This window comes from Chiroxiphia lanceolata, chromosome 1 (assembly GCF_009829145.1).
Source record: "Chiroxiphia lanceolata isolate bChiLan1 chromosome 1, bChiLan1.pri, whole genome shotgun sequence".
Classification (NCBI taxonomy): Eukaryota; Metazoa; Chordata; class Aves; order Passeriformes; family Pipridae; genus Chiroxiphia; species Chiroxiphia lanceolata.
Window position 1 is genome coordinate 127,669,171 of NC_045637.1, and position 17,241 is coordinate 127,686,411.

The following is a 17,241-nucleotide window of genomic DNA, read 5'->3' on the forward strand; positions in this document are numbered from 1 at the left end:
GTGAGGATACACACAGGAGCACAAAGGGCCACAGTCAAATGGCCTAAATCATATTTTATTTATGTTATGCCTGATCCTGTTGGCTTGGTTCTTCTAGGAGCTGTAACATGGAGCAAAAATCAGGAATCAGGGATTCAGATAAACCTTAGGCCATCTGAGCATAACATTTCCAAAATATTTTCTTTTAAAGGATGTTTCCCTAACTGTAAATGAAGTTTTCAAGCAAAATGCTTACAATGCTTCCTGGACTGACTTGAGAGTCTTGACAAGGTTATCAATTAATTATATGCTATTTCACATGGTAAAACAAAATGCAAATGCCAAAGAATAATTAATTCACTACCTCTGACAAAAAAAAAAAAAAAAAAAAAAAAAAAAAAAAAAAAAAGGAGGTACTCAGCACTGGATTTAATGGCAGCACCACAACAGACCTAATTCCCCAGTAGTAGTATTCTTCTCCGGGGAAACATTCAGACAAAACCATTGTAGACACTGCTACACACACTGATGATACCTCAGAGAAATATTTACTAAAAGAAGAGAAGCATCAAAGTATTTGCAAGCTTTTAGTTGATGCCTGGAATGCACATCTTTCAATTTCACACCTCTGTGGAGCAATGTATGGAGATATCTACCCATATAGAACATTCAGTGTCCAGTGCCCCAGAAGATAGGGATTTGATGACAATATAGAGAACTTATAGAATTATTTATGTTTGCTTTGTAATTGCCACTCAGATAAGCATTTAAGCACTCAAGCTTACAGGTGCCTCAAAAATAGCCAGGATCCTTAGACAAGACTCAGTCTTGAGGCCCTTATACAAGTGAGCAATCCTTATCCACAGACTACACCAGGGAAGAACTGTGTGCAGGGTACTGTGAGCAGCCAGTATTAAATTCTTGCTAGTGTCCCAAGGGTGTTGTGTCAAGTCCTTAGGTATCTCTGCATAGCTTCTGCATTTCCAATGAAGTGACCTCTTACCTTTCCACACAAAGATCTTCCTGGCAGCACCATTGTCTAAAATGAAGCACTCCTCAGACAAAAGCATAGCCATAGAGAAGGGGTTTTCCTCTGCTATCACAGAAACCTTCATGGATCCACTTGCATCTGACACCTAAGAAAGCAATAATTTTAAATTTACATCAACTCTGGCTTTTATAACCAAATTAATTTCTGCTCCAAAAATTACCATAAAAATCAGTTGCCAATCCTATATATATGGCTATATGAAATCTGTGTACTGCTGAAAAGTAAAGTAGGCCAATGATTATTTTTTGTTTCATTTCATTTTACATCCAATAGAGGGAGATGTAGTGTTAATTTTAGGGAGTTTCTTGAGTCCCTGTCACACAACTTCTTTAAATTCGTTTCTCTTCCATTTTAATTCAACTGTTCAAAGATAAAAAATCTGTGTTTTCTTCAGTCCCTTCTATGTCCTCGGCTGAACTGGTGGACTCCCTGCTACCAAACCACCCACACTGAAGCCAAAGATACATGTACAACCTGAAAAACAGCATTTGAAATAATAATAAAATAGTCTTACACTGACATTAACAAGTAAAATACCTACATTTATAACCTACTGTTCTTTAATTGGAAACTGTAATATAAAACCTGTTGCAGAATCTGCTTTGTAACCCCTTCCACCACTGTAAGTTCATGTAAACCTTTAAAACCTTTTAAAATTCACTCCTGTATAGCTGAAAAAACCAGTTATTGCTAGTGAAAATAAATTATTACCATTGTAATAACTTTTCTAGCAGTCTTTATTTCCTTTTGTAATTAAATATTAATTTTAAATACACCATTATATCTTACATTACAATGTAAGATATATATTATGATAAGATATATATATAAGATATATATTACAGAAGCACAAGAAGGAATGTACCACTGCACACAACAAATAAAAATCAACTATTATACCTACTCTGAGGGCTCACCATAGATCTGTCTCCTGCCTTTGGCACTCACTGTTATATTGCAGCACATTTAAATCTAGCTAATAGAGCTCTGTTAGCAGGACTGTGTACTTAGATGAATTTATTACATAGCCACAAAAATTCCAGAGAGTTCTTAGGATTCTAAAAATCATTCAAGCCCTTTCTCTTCTCTATTTATGTCTTACTACAGTGGTCCTGATCATACATGCAGGCCTTCTTTTTTATTCCATTTTTTTCACCTAAAACCCTGCTATAAAGATGCGCCAGATTTTTTGGCATGAAAGGAATGATTAATGTGAAGTAAACAAAACACATAGACAACTGGGACTAAAAATGGCCTTGTAACATTGATCACCTCACACAGGCTTCTTGTAAACCCCAGCCACATTTATGGGTAGTGGAAAAACCACGTAAGAGGCAGGGAGAGAGGTGGTTCCATCCTGCTGTGGTCTGTGGGATTCAGGAACCGTGGAGGGAGTGACTCATCCTCTCTCACACTTCACAGCAGCTTAAGGCTACTATAGGTGGCACCTAAAAGGTCACACACATGGGGATCCAGTAGCACTATGTGCTGTCAGTGTTGCCACTTGTTGGGCAAATCCTCCTTGTTGAGTGATAATGGGGAAGAGAATAAAGCACATTTTATATCAGTGAGATTCTTTTCTGTCACACTGGGCAATCTCATTGCAGGAGCCAGAGAACAAAGTGCTGAAGAGAAAGGTCCAGATCTCAGTGCTAGTGAGAGCTGCTTGTAAAAAAAGTTTTCTTGCAGTTTTCAGGAGAAAATATTTATTTTTTTTACTGGGGGGGGGGAGGAGGATAAAGTATTTTCTGGATTTCATTAAAAACATCCCCCTTTTCCAAATATTTTCTCAAGTGGGAGAATATGAAAGGAAGAGGAGCTTTGGCAAAAAAGTAAAAGATGAAAAATAGAGGCCTGGAGTCTGTTTGCTTTTCAGAAATAGTTCCATAACTTTATATATAGATCAGATACTGTGTTGATACATCCAAGAATAAATTCCATGTCTCTTCTAGGAAACAGCAGTATGCCTATCATAACTTTACTGAATGTAACAAAAAACTCCCACTGATTTAAACGGAGCAAATATTTATCCATTTTGTTTATAGGTAATTTTTCTGGCAGTGACACTTAAACCATTGCAGGTGAGAAAGGAGAAAAAGGGCATTGCAAAAGAAAGGAATTTGGCATTCAAATCCCTTTGATTTTGTACATATAAAATATAATGTAACTGTCTATCTTTCAAAGTCTGCTAAGAATAACTAAATCACATATGACTACTAAAACTCTCACTATTTAAATTAAGAAGACGGGATGATTTAAGACCAGTTAATTCTTCTTTGACCTGCACTGAGTGGTTTATAGGCCCTGTTTCCTGAGTAAACAGAAATGTAATTCATTTTTTTCCCTCAAATTACCTGGGCTGTCTTCATTGACATCCTTTGAGAAACTTGTCCATTGGCTGCAAATTAACTAAAACAACAGCAGTTCTGTAAATGAAGCTAGAACTCCGCATACAAGGAATGAATAAATGCATGGTATTGCGAGTGCCTAACTATAAAACAAACAAACAAACAAACAAACAACTTACCATATATAGTTTAGCGCTTCTCCTGTTTGTAATATCAGCCAGCTCATCATCGTCATCACCACACTCAGGAAGCTTTGGCTTGCTCCCTAAAACCTGTACAGAAGAATAACAAATTCAATGCAGAGAGAGTAGGTGCAGTAGCATAAATACATAAACACTAATGTGTTGTCCCAGTAATCTAATCATTGGGATCATCTTTATATGTAATCCAATCTAAAACCAAACACATGGATAACTTGTTCACCAACATATGGATAATTTTTAAAAACTGTGTCAGATCTCCAGCAGCTTTATATTTGCATGATGTCTTTCCCACAGGCCAACCTGCTGGTCATCTATACTGGGATAGCACACACACACACAAAGAAAGGTTTATGTGATCCTATCCTATGTGTGTGTTCATGTCTATCTTCCCTTTTTTTTAACAGTAACTTCTAAACTGTCAGCAAACACATCTTACAATTTTTGGAATGATATTATTCTTAAAATGTTTAACAATACTAAAATTAAAGAGCAATACTAACATTACTAAATTAATAATAACTAATACTAACAATACTAAAATTAAAATAAAGAACAAAATATATTAGTTAAAATTATAAATTATTTCAATTAACGATATAAAATATCAGATTGTGAGTTAATTAATCTTTAAAATTTCAGATTCTTAATCTCATTTTAAGGCGGAAAATTTAGCTAGGGTCTAATTTATGGTGTGAGAAATACATTTTCATGATCTACCACTACTGTGGGTGTTTTTCATCATGGTAGTTTTACGGTATGGACAATGTTATACCAACTATCACTGCAAGAAATTTACAGAGGTTCATCAAGAATATGTTGGGTCAGTAGTCATGATTAGATCCTAGTTACACTTTATTAATGGTCTTTCCTCAATGATTCATATATGACCAGATCCTAATGTTACATACAGAATATTATGGATTTCTATGAAATTATGTCCCAGAGCGAAGGTAATAATTGATATGTCTGAGTGGCTAAATATTAACATTAAGTACAAGGGCAGTGCCAGCCTCCCTATTAACTTGATCATTATATGTTAAATATGCCGTGCATTTGCATATAACATGGAGTCACATGCAAAAACACTGTAAATATTTGATAACAGGAAAGCCTGACAAAGCATACAGCTGCAAAGAATCTGGAAAGAAAAACAATACAGAATAAATATTTAATAGAAATCTGCCATCTGTGGAGTTTTCTGACCTGGTAAAGTCAGTAAAACCGTAAAAAAAAAACCCCTAAATAAAAATAGCCTTACCAAGTGTGGTTGCTACAGTTTAAGCTAAAATATTTTGGCTGTGACTCATTGAAGACAAGAAAGCCATGCCCTGAGTGTTTCAGAAAGATGCTATCAGTAGCTTTTCAGTAGGTATCAATCAGCATTTCCTGAATTTACTCTACATGGCTGCAGATTTACTTTATTACAGGCCAAGTAGGGCTACATGTTCATAACAGAGTACTACCGTGAATGGTTAAAACAGGGGGCATATGGGGCTTATTGGCACAAGGTTTCTGAAAATGTTTCCCTTCCTACCAGTCTGCACACAAGCCATAGAGCTCCAAGAATTAGTTGTTTTTGTAATGCCAGGGACATAAAATTGCTAAATAACAGGCATACATCTTTGCCTGAATAGACACTGAACAAGTTTGAGGGGTTTGTAACATTTGACTGTCAGTAACAATTCAGAGGGTAAAAGAGTTCTTTTAATAAAACTCCCAGAAGTCCATACTCGCTAGTTGTCTGCTTAATTAGGTATTTACAGAAAAAAAACAAAACACCAACACAAAATTGTGATTCCTGATGCAATTAAAGTCAGTGTTTTCCCTTGCTGTGCACACAGAATATCTGTGGTACCAAAATTATTTTACAGCATTGTTGTAAGTCATCAAAAGTGATATAAAATAATTTTTTTTTTTTTTTTAGCTATGTGAGTGTCACTCTGAATATTTTTAAACAAAGAGTGCCTGTTGGTGTTTGTGAAAGCATCTTGTCACAATAAGCCTCTCTATTCACAGCACAGTCTAGGTGCTCCACTGTGGTGGCAATTAAACCAAGCAGACCCTATGCTTTAAATATTGGGCTTTAAAATTGGGCCCAGCACAGTTTAGATCACTGGCCTGACCTGTTCATGTCTTAAACTTGCATGTAGAAATGTTTTTCTGAGCTAGGTAGAGAATTATTGTCAGACTCACAAAGTCTGATCTTAGGAAATCTCAGTTCATTGGCACAGAGAGAGGGGTCAGAACCCCCTTTGTGCAGGTGCAGTTACAGGTATGAGATGAAGTGCCCTGGAAAGGGTAGAAATGTGGTTCAAGGGAAATCCATTCACAATTCACTAAACATAGTAGCTTCTCTGGCCAAAAGTAGCCCTGTGCTTCAGCAGGGGAGCAGAAAAGATAGATTACTCATTTTTGTAATTCTTTTGCAGCTTCTCAGAGGAGCCCAAAAATAAATGGAGAAGGGCCTTGAGGGTGCCTCTTTCTCCTGCATGTGAAGTCTCAGTTGCTTGTAGATCCTGGCATTCTGGTGACCCTTGTTAAGAAGGGACACGATACACTGATCCTCCTACCAGGTGAGAAAATCTAGGACTTGTGAGGAGAGCTGTGCAGCCTACATGGCCATCAGAAAAAAGCCTTGCACTGAATTGCTAGTGGGTACCCTCATGTGTTGGTATCAAAACCCAAGATGATACAAGATAAATGACCTAAGGCTGCAAAGACACCAATTTGTGAAGATATGCAGCATTCACTATATATACTCAATATATTAAGTGATGCTGTATGAAATACAGTCAGTAAACATAAGTATTGCTAGGAACGACTTAGGTAATTTCCAACATGCATTTGTTGCCTGTTTGTCTTATAGACTGGAAGACAAGACAGATCATAGAAGGAAAAATTCTGTGCTTAAACAGAAAGAAGTTTATGTTAAAAAAATATGAAGTTCTTTCCCAAAGAAATGCCTTCCAGAGAAGGGATCTTTTTTCCTTCTAAGCCAGACTCCCATGCTATGGTTGAGTCCACATGCATATGCCTGGATGTTATGACAACTGATAATTTTATCAAGAAGATTACAATACTACTTAAACAACAGCTACTTGGTATATTGGAATTGGGTTGTATCATTATGCAAGCATAAAGCTGGCTGAGCTGCAGCTCTCTGGGGCACCTCCCTTTCTATAGATAATTCTTATGTGATGGATCAAAAAGAAAACAAATCATGCCAGCTGAAACTGCAGTCAAAGGCTCCAAAAGCTTTTCAGCAAAGTACCCCCGACACAATGACTTATACCTACAGACCATTTAAAGGACATTCTGTCTTATGATCCCTATCTACATACACTCCTAGTTTCACACAAATCCTGTGGAAGCTTATCTACACAGGAATTTGCTCATACTGGCAAACTTCAAACCTTACCTCTTATAAATACACGGGTGCACTCATAGGTCTTGAAATGCCTTTTAATAACAACATCATTATATTATTATGATTATTATTTTTTTTAATTATTTACTGCTACCATAAAAATAATCTAAAGAGTAACTAGAGGCCCTGAAAGCATACCCACGATGCCCCAGCTTCTTCATTCTTTGGGCTTAGCATCCTTCCTTGCAGCTTCTTTCGAAACCACAGAGACTCCTCATATCACTTCATCTTATCTGTCCTTGACAATTTAAAGTGTCAAACCACTCCTTGCTTTCTGTTTACTCACCATAGAGTGTTTATCCTCTCCCCACCATTGCTTCCTTCGTGCAGTATATCAAGAGAAAAGCACAAGCAACACTGGCCTCAGCAAAGGTGCCCACAGGTGTAGTGCCTCTATTCTGCAGTGACTGCCACTGTGTACACTCTAACCTCATGGTATACCTGAGGGGTTTTGACCACTCACAGCTTAATCTGCTTCACAGCTGTTTCAGAGTAAGATATCTACAGCTGGCTACAGCAAAGCCTACCTTGCTTTACACAGCTACAGCCTAATGCCAGCTGACCTCTCAGTGAGAGCATCAGACTGCTAGTTAGTGTTGTTTTAGCAAAAGTATTCATTAACTCCACACCTTTAGATCCTGTCTTGGGGGACATAACAGGAAGTCAATCTGCATTAATTTTAAAATTTTTGCCTAAGTTCTGTTAGATGTTTGTGTTGAAACTCTTAGGTTAGCACAAGAATATCATAATGCAAACCAATGGATCATCTACAACAACTGCCCAAGTTCACTCTAATGGTAAGTGCGATGTAGCTTAACCTGCCTGCAAAACCTGTTTCATAATTGCATGTGCACAAGCTCTTCTCTGTAAATACCTGCACCCTGTCAGAGAAGTGCAAAACACAGAACCAATGTTTTTACTCACAAGTGAAATTCCACCCTTTAAAAAGAATAGAAGAAATCACAGACAAAAGGTTTCTAATCTGAAGGAATGTGACAAGGTAAATAGCAAATATTGTCTTCATAACTGGGGAAGCCAGCTCTGCATCATAAAACAGTTGATATTTATTTAATGGGAGCAAGAAGCTTAAGGAGTTCAGTGAGGCTGAAAATCCAAGCAGGAAAACAATACTTGAGGAACACGTCAGGTTAGGATTAATTAAGAGAGAAAACCAGTTTTATACAGTTTAACTTGGGTACACTAGCACTGTATTTGAGTTTCTTCTTAATATACACAGTTTGGGTTAGGTTTCTGGGTCTGAAACTGAACTATTTGTTGTGGCTGTGATCCCAAATGTCAGATCATAAAACCACTCAAACTGCTCTCTTTATATCCTAAAAAGAAAAGCAAGAAATTTAACTAGCTTAAAGCTGTCTAGGTGGCCTGACATTTTATTACTTAATACTTCTGGAAAACAATCAGGGTTAGTAGCTTATCATTTACTGTCTTGCATGCTTTGACATAAGCAAGTATATCCTGCTCCACAAATTCAAGGTACACATGTGGGCTATGGCAGAATAAATCCTCTGTGCAGGACAACACATCTGAAAGACAGGCACGGTGTGAACTCGTTGGTAGATAAAGACTTAGATTTTTATTAACCTTCAAAGCAGAGAAGAGTATTACAAGGAATGTCTCTCTGAAGTAAATATTGTTTCAAGTATCTACTCCAGCAGCCAGTAAAAGGAAAAAATCCATCACAGAGAGGAAGGGATGAATATGATACAGGCTAGTAACTACCTGGCTGACCCTGGGTACCTATGTAGAAGATCATCAGGCAAAAGTGGCTTTAGGGCTTCGCTGCTAAACTGGCAAAAGTTTAATTTCTAATTATTTTAGGTTACTGGTTCCTCTGCCAGAGCACAACCACTGGTGAGGATATTCTGGGCCAGACAAAAATTACTTTTGACATTGGTCACATTATGAATAGCCAAATATGCCTATTTTACTGGTTATTGTAACCTGGAAATCTCTCCATCAATCTGAGCAAACATTCATAGTCTTACAAAAAATTACACTCCCAACAGGAAAAACGATTTATCCTTTCACTGAACTGCTCCCAGGGTTTCTGCCTGAAATTGCCTCTCACTAGTTATTCCAGCAACAAAAGGTGTCATTACATGTTCACCTTGAGCAGATGACCTACCACCCGTCTGAACGCAGATTGAAAATAAGAGGGAAACAGCCATAATGCATGGAGAAGCGGTCAAAAGGATGGTTTATGTTAACAAATAGTTCTGGCATGCTATTGACTTCTGGGGTTTACCACCTAATTTATCCATAGGACTTTCTGGCATTAAGGTCCAAACCTGATCCGTGTGAATTCAGATTGCTACAAAATAGCAAAACACATCAGTTACTCATGGCACTTTTGATACATAAATTATGGCCTACATTCTTAGCCAGTTTCTGTTGTCTCAGGAATTTCAAATGCAAATCATAATTTTATTCAAAGCTCTATGCTTAACTTCCTAAAAATAGGGCATTAGGCTTTGGCAGCTTTTCATACAATATTTGCAACTTTGCATATCTGTCTGGGATAATTTGAATATAAAACCTTTACTCACATGATTACAATATTCTGAAATTAATTTTCTGCGCTGTGAAACTGGCCATGGATACACAAAAGAAGTATCTAGATCAGGCGTGAGAGTACAAATTCAATTTTTTTCAATAGCTTGCCTCCAAAGTAAAACAAGCTACCTTCTGTCCTGCTGGGACTGCACAGCTGGCAGTATCTATTTACTCTGAGACTGGGTGTGCATGAAATGAGTTGAGGAAATCCCCAGCCTACACTGTCATCAAATATCCGGCTTTTAGGATGCCTCCAAGATGAACAGTGATCCCACACTAAAGAAACCAGGAGGGTGAATGGCAGTGACTATGCAAACGCAGCAGCCTTTTTGTAGCCATTACTGCTGTTGAATGAACAAGGAAAATTGAGCTGCTCAGTGACCTGCCTACCTGCAGCAGAATTAAAAATGCACTAAGCAATCACCTCACCTCTACATCTTTTTCTGCTTTCTTGAGACATAAATTTAGGCACACACAGAAGTCTTTGTAGCTTTGCAGATCTCTGTTTGAAAGTCTTGTGGACAAAATATCTTATGTGCTGCATTGACAGTGTGTGCTTATGTGTTAGATAATAATGAAATAAATAAGTAACTAATGCCAACAGGGAACGTCAGACACAAAGAACATTTACCTGATAAAATCCACAAAACTCTCAGCTTTTCATTCCTTAAGTGCCTCCAGTTTTGCAGCTGGGAATTTGCAGAGCCACCAGACAGGCTGGTCCCAAGGCTGGCAGGCTGGACCATAGCAATATTGGAGTAAAAAGAGGAGTATGGCAAACACTCCATGGAGCTTGAGTTGAAGGCAGCAGCCCGCCATTGGCAGCCTGAGACCCCGCTAGAGAACCAGTGCTCCCAAGGGATGCACAGCAGCTGGAAGAGCAGCAGGCAGCTGTCACACATAGCATCAGCAGGCTGAACAGAAGGAGCTGCAGTAAGGTGTTTCAGCACTTGGTCAATGAGACAGAAAGGTGGAAAAAGCTACCCGAGGCATTGGAAAATTTTCCCAGTGCACCACTGCCTGTATCCACAAGCTCAGCATTTCTAGTCCCATAGAGCAAATGGACCAGGTATGCCAGAGGATCTTCTCTGGTATGACACCCAAACTCCTGCATCCAAGACAGAGCACAGATTTGGACCTTAATGTTTAAAAAAGCAAATCAGAGGGTATTTTGACAGATTTTTCTCTAATGTCTCCTGCAGATGCTTGAAATAAATGAAATATTTATTAAGAGAGAGAAAAAGAGAGAGAACAAGGATGTTTCTTTCACCTGGCTTTTCTAGCAGATACATCCTGCTTGGCTCTTTGAAAATAATTTCCTCCTGCTAGTTTAGGTGCCTTCCACTAACTGATTTCTGTCTTTAAGTTCCTACATCTGCTCAAATTTTGTGTAAAGGAGCCAAAATGTGCAACAAAGCGGCTATGATTTACAGGTCTCAAGAGCTGGAATTTGCAGCACTGATAACTGCAGTATTTTAATCCATCTTAATTTACCTACCTCTTAGTTTTTACAGGTAAAACCAAATAGTATCAAAGTTATAGGGAGTTATGTAAGCAGAAGACCTGGCCCTGACAATCTAATTTGCCGTAAATACAATAATTATATTTACAGATTCCTTCAGCATTACGCACTCAGTGTTGGTGAAAATACTGAACTGATCCCACAACACACGGAAAGCTTTCTTTTATACAGCTGTTCTTCACTCTTGCCCAGATGTGAGAGGACTTTTACTCCAGTCTTATATAGCCTAGACAGGGAACACCAGTCTGTGCATATGCAGACTCCTCTGAAAAAAAACCCCAAATACCAAGTTTTCCTCCCTGAGCCCTTCCCTGCACTACAGAACTTTCACTTAAGAAAATTCAAAGGCAACCTTGTGCACCGATCCCAGCTGGTCTGCACAGAGGCTGGGATGAGAGAGACCTGCAGAAAAAATGGAAAAAAACCCCATATCCCTTCAAGGTGCATTTGTCTTGGGGAGATGCAGGATTCCAGGAAGATCATAGCTCTGAGATTTTTACACAGCAAGGAAAATCTATCCTTTCAGGTCTTCTCCATGAAATTCCCCTGTTGCGAGGAAGTACATTTAAATAATTTCAAACAACTCCACGTGGAGATAACTGCTAACAACTCTTGTCTTTTTCCTGGTCTGTTTAATTATGCTCATTTAATAACTGAAAATTATAGTACTTTTTCATCAATAGATTTCTTGATAGTCTAGCACAGAATGGAAAAAAGACATTACAAACTCCATTAATATTCTAACATGTAATTATAGGATTGTAATTGACTAACGTGGTAACCTTGCAAGTGCTACAGCTGCTGAAGAAGGAAACATAATAAAGATGAGTGGTTTTCTAACTCACAAGAGTGCAAATGACATGTTATAATTTGATCACAAGCACTTCCAGAAAATCATTAGGATCTCAGAAATTCACTAAAATACCTAGTATAGAAGCAACTTTCCTAGCATAAGAAGTTAGATTTTCAATCATAGTAGAGCTGTTCATAAAGGATTTAGCTCATGCCATGCAGTATGATGCACCTGAACATTTTATGTTCTGAAGTTAAATTTCTAATGCAGGCACTGAAATTTGTATTTAGAGACTTAAATAGAAGCCTGGCTTTCAGATCTATTTGCCACCTGCAGCTACTATTTAGTTCCCTGTCATTTAAGTACCTGGCTTCAAGCAGCCAAGAGTGAAAACTTCAGCTTGAAGAACATTATGGGTAACTCCCAACATTCCTGAAGAGTCCTCCTTACCACCCTCTGCTACTCTTGGGCAAAACTCCTGATTTTCTATCTGGGTGTGGGGAAAACACTGGGCCAAATGCTCAGCTGGGGTAAGGCAGCAAAGTTGTACTGAAATCCAGGCCATGCATGTTTTGTCTGAGTACAGGCTGTGTAACTCTTCCTTTAAATGCAAATTTGCATCAAGAAAAAGGACTGTCCTTAACGAAGGAGATATGCTCAGTAAATAGAAAGGATGGCTGGTTTTGACAGCTTGAAACTGGTATCCTGCAGGGCAAGGGGTTTGTACTTCGTATGCACATTCATAGCCCATCATAAATTTTAATCAAACAGTGTAAAGATTAATAAACTACCACTCTGCAGACTGGACAGGTGTTGCTGTGAAAGGTGCACAAGCACGTGTAGGATTTTTCCCCCTGGACTACTATTGAGTTTGTATCCTACAAACTCTTACTGCTCAAAATGACCCAAATTCTTGCTGCATATATCCAAAACCATTTCAGTGAAGAAGCATATTAGTCTTCCTGAGGAGTAAATTTGACCCATAGTTTCAAAGCAGCCTGAGAAAGCTATTCATTTGAGCAGCCAATGCAACTATTGATAGAAATTAGACCTATCAGTTCTGCTATTTTCTGTGCATTAGCTTGCTTAAGTCTTCGCATTCTCATGAAAATGTAGTTAACTTCTCTGAGTCACTGAGTCTTTGCACTGGGAACAGGTACAAATTCCATTGTCCTCACCCCTCTCTCAATGCATTCACTTTCTTTTTTTACATACTGTTCAATACTGCCTCTGCCCTGGGACTGAAATTCATTTCTACTATTCATTTCACAAAATTCCCCAAAATCATGTCCATTTTTTTCCATATGTCTTAATTTAGATAATAAAATACTTTGGTTTACTTACTTCCAAAGCCATAGATAGGACTTCATTAATGTATTTTTCATATTGGGTATATTCTTGGTTGTGAACAGGTCAGGCTGGACCCTAATAGTTACATGCAATTCAAAGCTTAAAACCATGTCACATTTGAGTAAAAATGTGTACAAGCTACATGATTAAGCAATTGTTTAACTCTAACAAACACCTGGAGTTTGTATTCTACAAAAGATTAGAACAGACCATTATTCTAAGAAGTTACCCCTCCTCCTCCTCCTCCTGCATCACCCTCACTCCCACTGTTCCTCTACTCATCTGTATATAAACAAAACAAGCCTTCCCTTAGCACGATGAGCTCATAATACAACCAAAATTAAGTAAACAAGAAGAAATGCAAATGTTATGAGAGCAGCAAGAGCAGTTTTTGCTTTCACAGATTTGCGATGACAGATCCTGTCATTGCTGGCTTTGGGAAAGTAGCAGGTACCAAACCGATACCTCCATCGGTGGGGCACTCGCTGGTCTTTGAGCCTTATGTAATGATCCATGTGACCAGAGACTGCAGGAACCCGCCCAGCTCCTTCAGAGGAGCATGCCCTTGCACTCTCACACCCACGTATGCTAGTTGCAAGTCAAAGCAAGACTTACTTTCTCCAAGCTACCTCACTGTGCTCCATGCTGCCCTTGGAAATCATCTTTGGTTTGTAACATATGATTTTTAAGGGCTTGAATTTAATAAGAAAGGAAGAAGTCATCTTGCTCTTCTGTCCTTATGGGCAGATATCTATCCAGGTAATTTAAGGTTTTTCAACATGTTTGCATTATTGAGGTCTCTAGAGAAACAGCCTCTGTAACTTGCATTTGCAATAGGATCTCTTTATTGCCTGTGCTCTTGGGATTTTATCCACAGGACTGAGCTAGCACTGTGTGGTGCTACCAGTCCCTTTTCAGTCACAAAGGCAGAAAAGTGTGACTGGCTGTAATATGATCAAATCATTCATGCATGGTATTTATTCACACCATAGGCAAAAACAATCATCACTGAACACAATGGCATTCAGGAATTCTCATGATTAAGCATTGCTTAGGGGCTTTACAGAAAAAGGAGGAGGAGAAAGGCTGTGTTATCAGAAAGGACGAAGAGGTTCCCCCTGTTGCTCAATATTTACAAGCACTGAATATTTACACAAGTATTTTATGAGACGTCATGACCCACCTGTTGTAAGGCCACTAGAAAGCTAAAAAAAACAGGCACGCGACAACTGCAAATGTTGAGTAAACAAAAGTCATGGCATTTTCTGTTTAAAGGCAGAGGAGTAATTTCAAAGATGCCTACTGACACGATGCTTCATTTTCTTGTGGTTTTACACCTCAGCCATCGCATTTCTCAGGTTTCGTTGTTTCAAACATGAACATCAAAAATTACGAAAATAAAACAAAAGCCAAAAGCCTCAGCAGTGAAACCTGCAGCAATCACATGGTACAAAGAGCTGCAGTTTTAAGGGAGTAACTCGCAGGGGAATGATAAAGCAGTTCTATGAATCAGACAGGTTTGACTGTAGAGAGAACAGAACTATCTTTAAAAGTGTTAGCTGAACCTGTCATAATTAAGTAGAAGGCACAGATGCAGGCTCAACACTTAGTTTTGGTAAAACTCAGTCTATCCTACTTTTTCATTGGCTTTTATACCATACAGACAGACTGTCACAGCTGCCTGAGATATTTAAAATGTATGACAAAGAGATGAGTCTATGTAGACAGAACAGTACTATCAATCTAAAAATCTTTTAGGGTGTCTAATATTTCCAATTACACAAATATAGGAAAGCAAATATACTAAGACTTTCTCTTCCCCTCTACTCCTCTCTGGAGGATTGGATGCTTTACATCTTTCCCTTGGGTGACTCAGAACTCAATTTCTGCTTCCTGTATTACTGCAAGCACCTTCAGCTTGCTGTCCAACTACAAAACTTCACAGATAAAAGACATTTCTGACGCCTTATTTTTCCATTTTGCCACTACTCTGAAAACAGAAGCACAGGTCACACATTCATTAGTCCAACAGTGGGCAATAACTTCACTGGAGAAAGGAAGCAGGGTGCAACAAGTCATTGACTCATCCTGCTTACCACTTCCCATAATGCTAATTAATAAGATCATGGGAAACTATTTTTAGCTTCTCTAGTTTTGTCCTCCCTTCAGAATTAGAGCAGAGGTTCCAACCACAGTTGGAAAACTGTCTGTCCTAAGCCTGGCTACCTGCTACTTTGGCTGCTCTCTCAGGTCTCAGTGATCTCTTGGGTGTCCAAATACAGTGCTGTGAGATCTCTGCTTACCACTGCAAGCAGTCAGATGGATGAGCATCAGTGTCAGCACAAGGGTGCTGGGGGCCCAAGGGTGTCATACAGGGCTAGCAACTGACTCTAGATGGTTTTGGTCATAGGATATCTTTGAAACCACATATTTAGTCTTCCTTAACTTAAAAGGAAAAAAAAAATGTAGCTAGGTCTAACCCTAACATAGTCAATTGAGAGCTCCCAAACTGACTCAAGCATTGCTAAGACCAGTTTTTGGATTGGTCCTATGGAGGTGAAAAATTTTCTGTAACACAATTAGAACTTTCAGGCCCAAGATTCAGCAGAATGGGGAACTATTCAGCTGTTTACATGTGAAAATCAGAGCTGAGTTGGCATCTGGTGAATTTTATTATGGTCTGCTGTGACTGTGGAGACCAATCAGAGCAATAGCAGCAATTTGTCCAAGGTGGTCTGCTTATTATTTAAATTTCCAAGGCAGTAACCCTATACAGCACTGCTTATTTAAACCTGCAAGTCAGTACCTCACCTAAAGTGCAAACACAGAGGTGAAACTAGATAGATTTAAATACCTTCAGTGTGCTTGCACAGAAAGCTTTTGCCTCATCTTCACACTCAGAGTTCTAGTGATTCCTGAAGCATCTTATGAGAACTTCTGTGCACCCACTGCAGGTCTAAGCTTTCCATGCTGCGTTTCCTGAGTGTGAGCACAGGATGGTCGCTGTGTGTTCCCAAGTGGCCCCTGGTCACTACAGCAGATTAAAAAAGAGCTTGCTGCTGTCAAGACTACTTATGTACCCAGCTTCCAGCCACTTTCCTTTCCCAGGGCGAGTGAGCTGCATCTTACTGGCTTGCCACAGCAATACACCCAGTCGTACAGCGTGCTCCAGACAGTTCTCTCCCATGGGCAAATTGTTCAAGCAGTACCAGCCTGTTCTCAGTTCTTGCTAAAAATGGTTGTTGGGAGCAGGCAACTTGTCAGACTAGTTTACCTCCCCTGCAGTGCCACAGCTCCCAACAGGAAAAGAGACTGGCCAGGAAACACCACCTCATCACAGCCATGGCTGCCTCTGCTAATCCTGTAGCAAGACAGATGTGTGGCAGGGTGAGTTCAATCAGCCTGTCTTGCCTACATGGTGGGGTGCAGGCACAGAAGTCCTGCTTTTCTGGTTGGGAATCACAACTCTGTGCTTATGGAGTAGGAGTAAGACCACTATCAGCTTTTTACGTTGGTACTCACGGTGGGTATGTCAGCCCCTGCCTGAGCACATTAACACGCTCCTCCTCGCACTGCGTGAGCAAGTGCAGCCACTGATATGGAAGCAGATTTCTAGCTAACAGGAAGGGGAACAATTCCTGACATTTTTCAGAGGAGATAATTTTAAGAAATCTCATTCTGATTTCAGTGGCATACTGGATGACAAAATGAATATTTAAAGTACATAACTATTTTCCCTGGAAAATAAATCAACCTTTTTCAAGAACGATGGAGATGCCAAAAATCCATCCTTCCTGATATGGAGAGAAGAAACAAACCCAATGTTAACTTCAGAGCAGTTAGCCCAGGAAAGTGTTACAGCATTTAAGAGACAATTTTGTGGGAGCAAGGAGAAATCCAAACAAAGAGCACCAGGAACTGGATACAATTTAAGCAGGAATAGCGATTAATAGGTTTTATATGTTTGCGAGGTTAACTACTCTTGTGGCTTATT

The 17,241-nt window shown here is 39.0% G+C and overlaps 1 protein-coding gene across 1 annotated transcript in view; it reads right to left on the reverse strand.

Moving 5' to 3' along the window:
- The window catches only part of SCIN (scinderin), a 58,361-nt gene that overhangs the window by 12,688 nt on the left and 28,432 nt on the right, over positions 1-17,241 (reverse strand). The window contains exons 5-6 of the mRNA XM_032706820.1: positions 3,558-3,650; positions 983-1,115 (exon numbers count right to left, since the gene is read on the reverse strand). Coding sequence (XP_032562711.1) covers positions 983-1,115; positions 3,558-3,650 — 226 coding nt within the window. The remainder of the gene's footprint in view (positions 1-982; positions 1,116-3,557; positions 3,651-17,241) is intronic.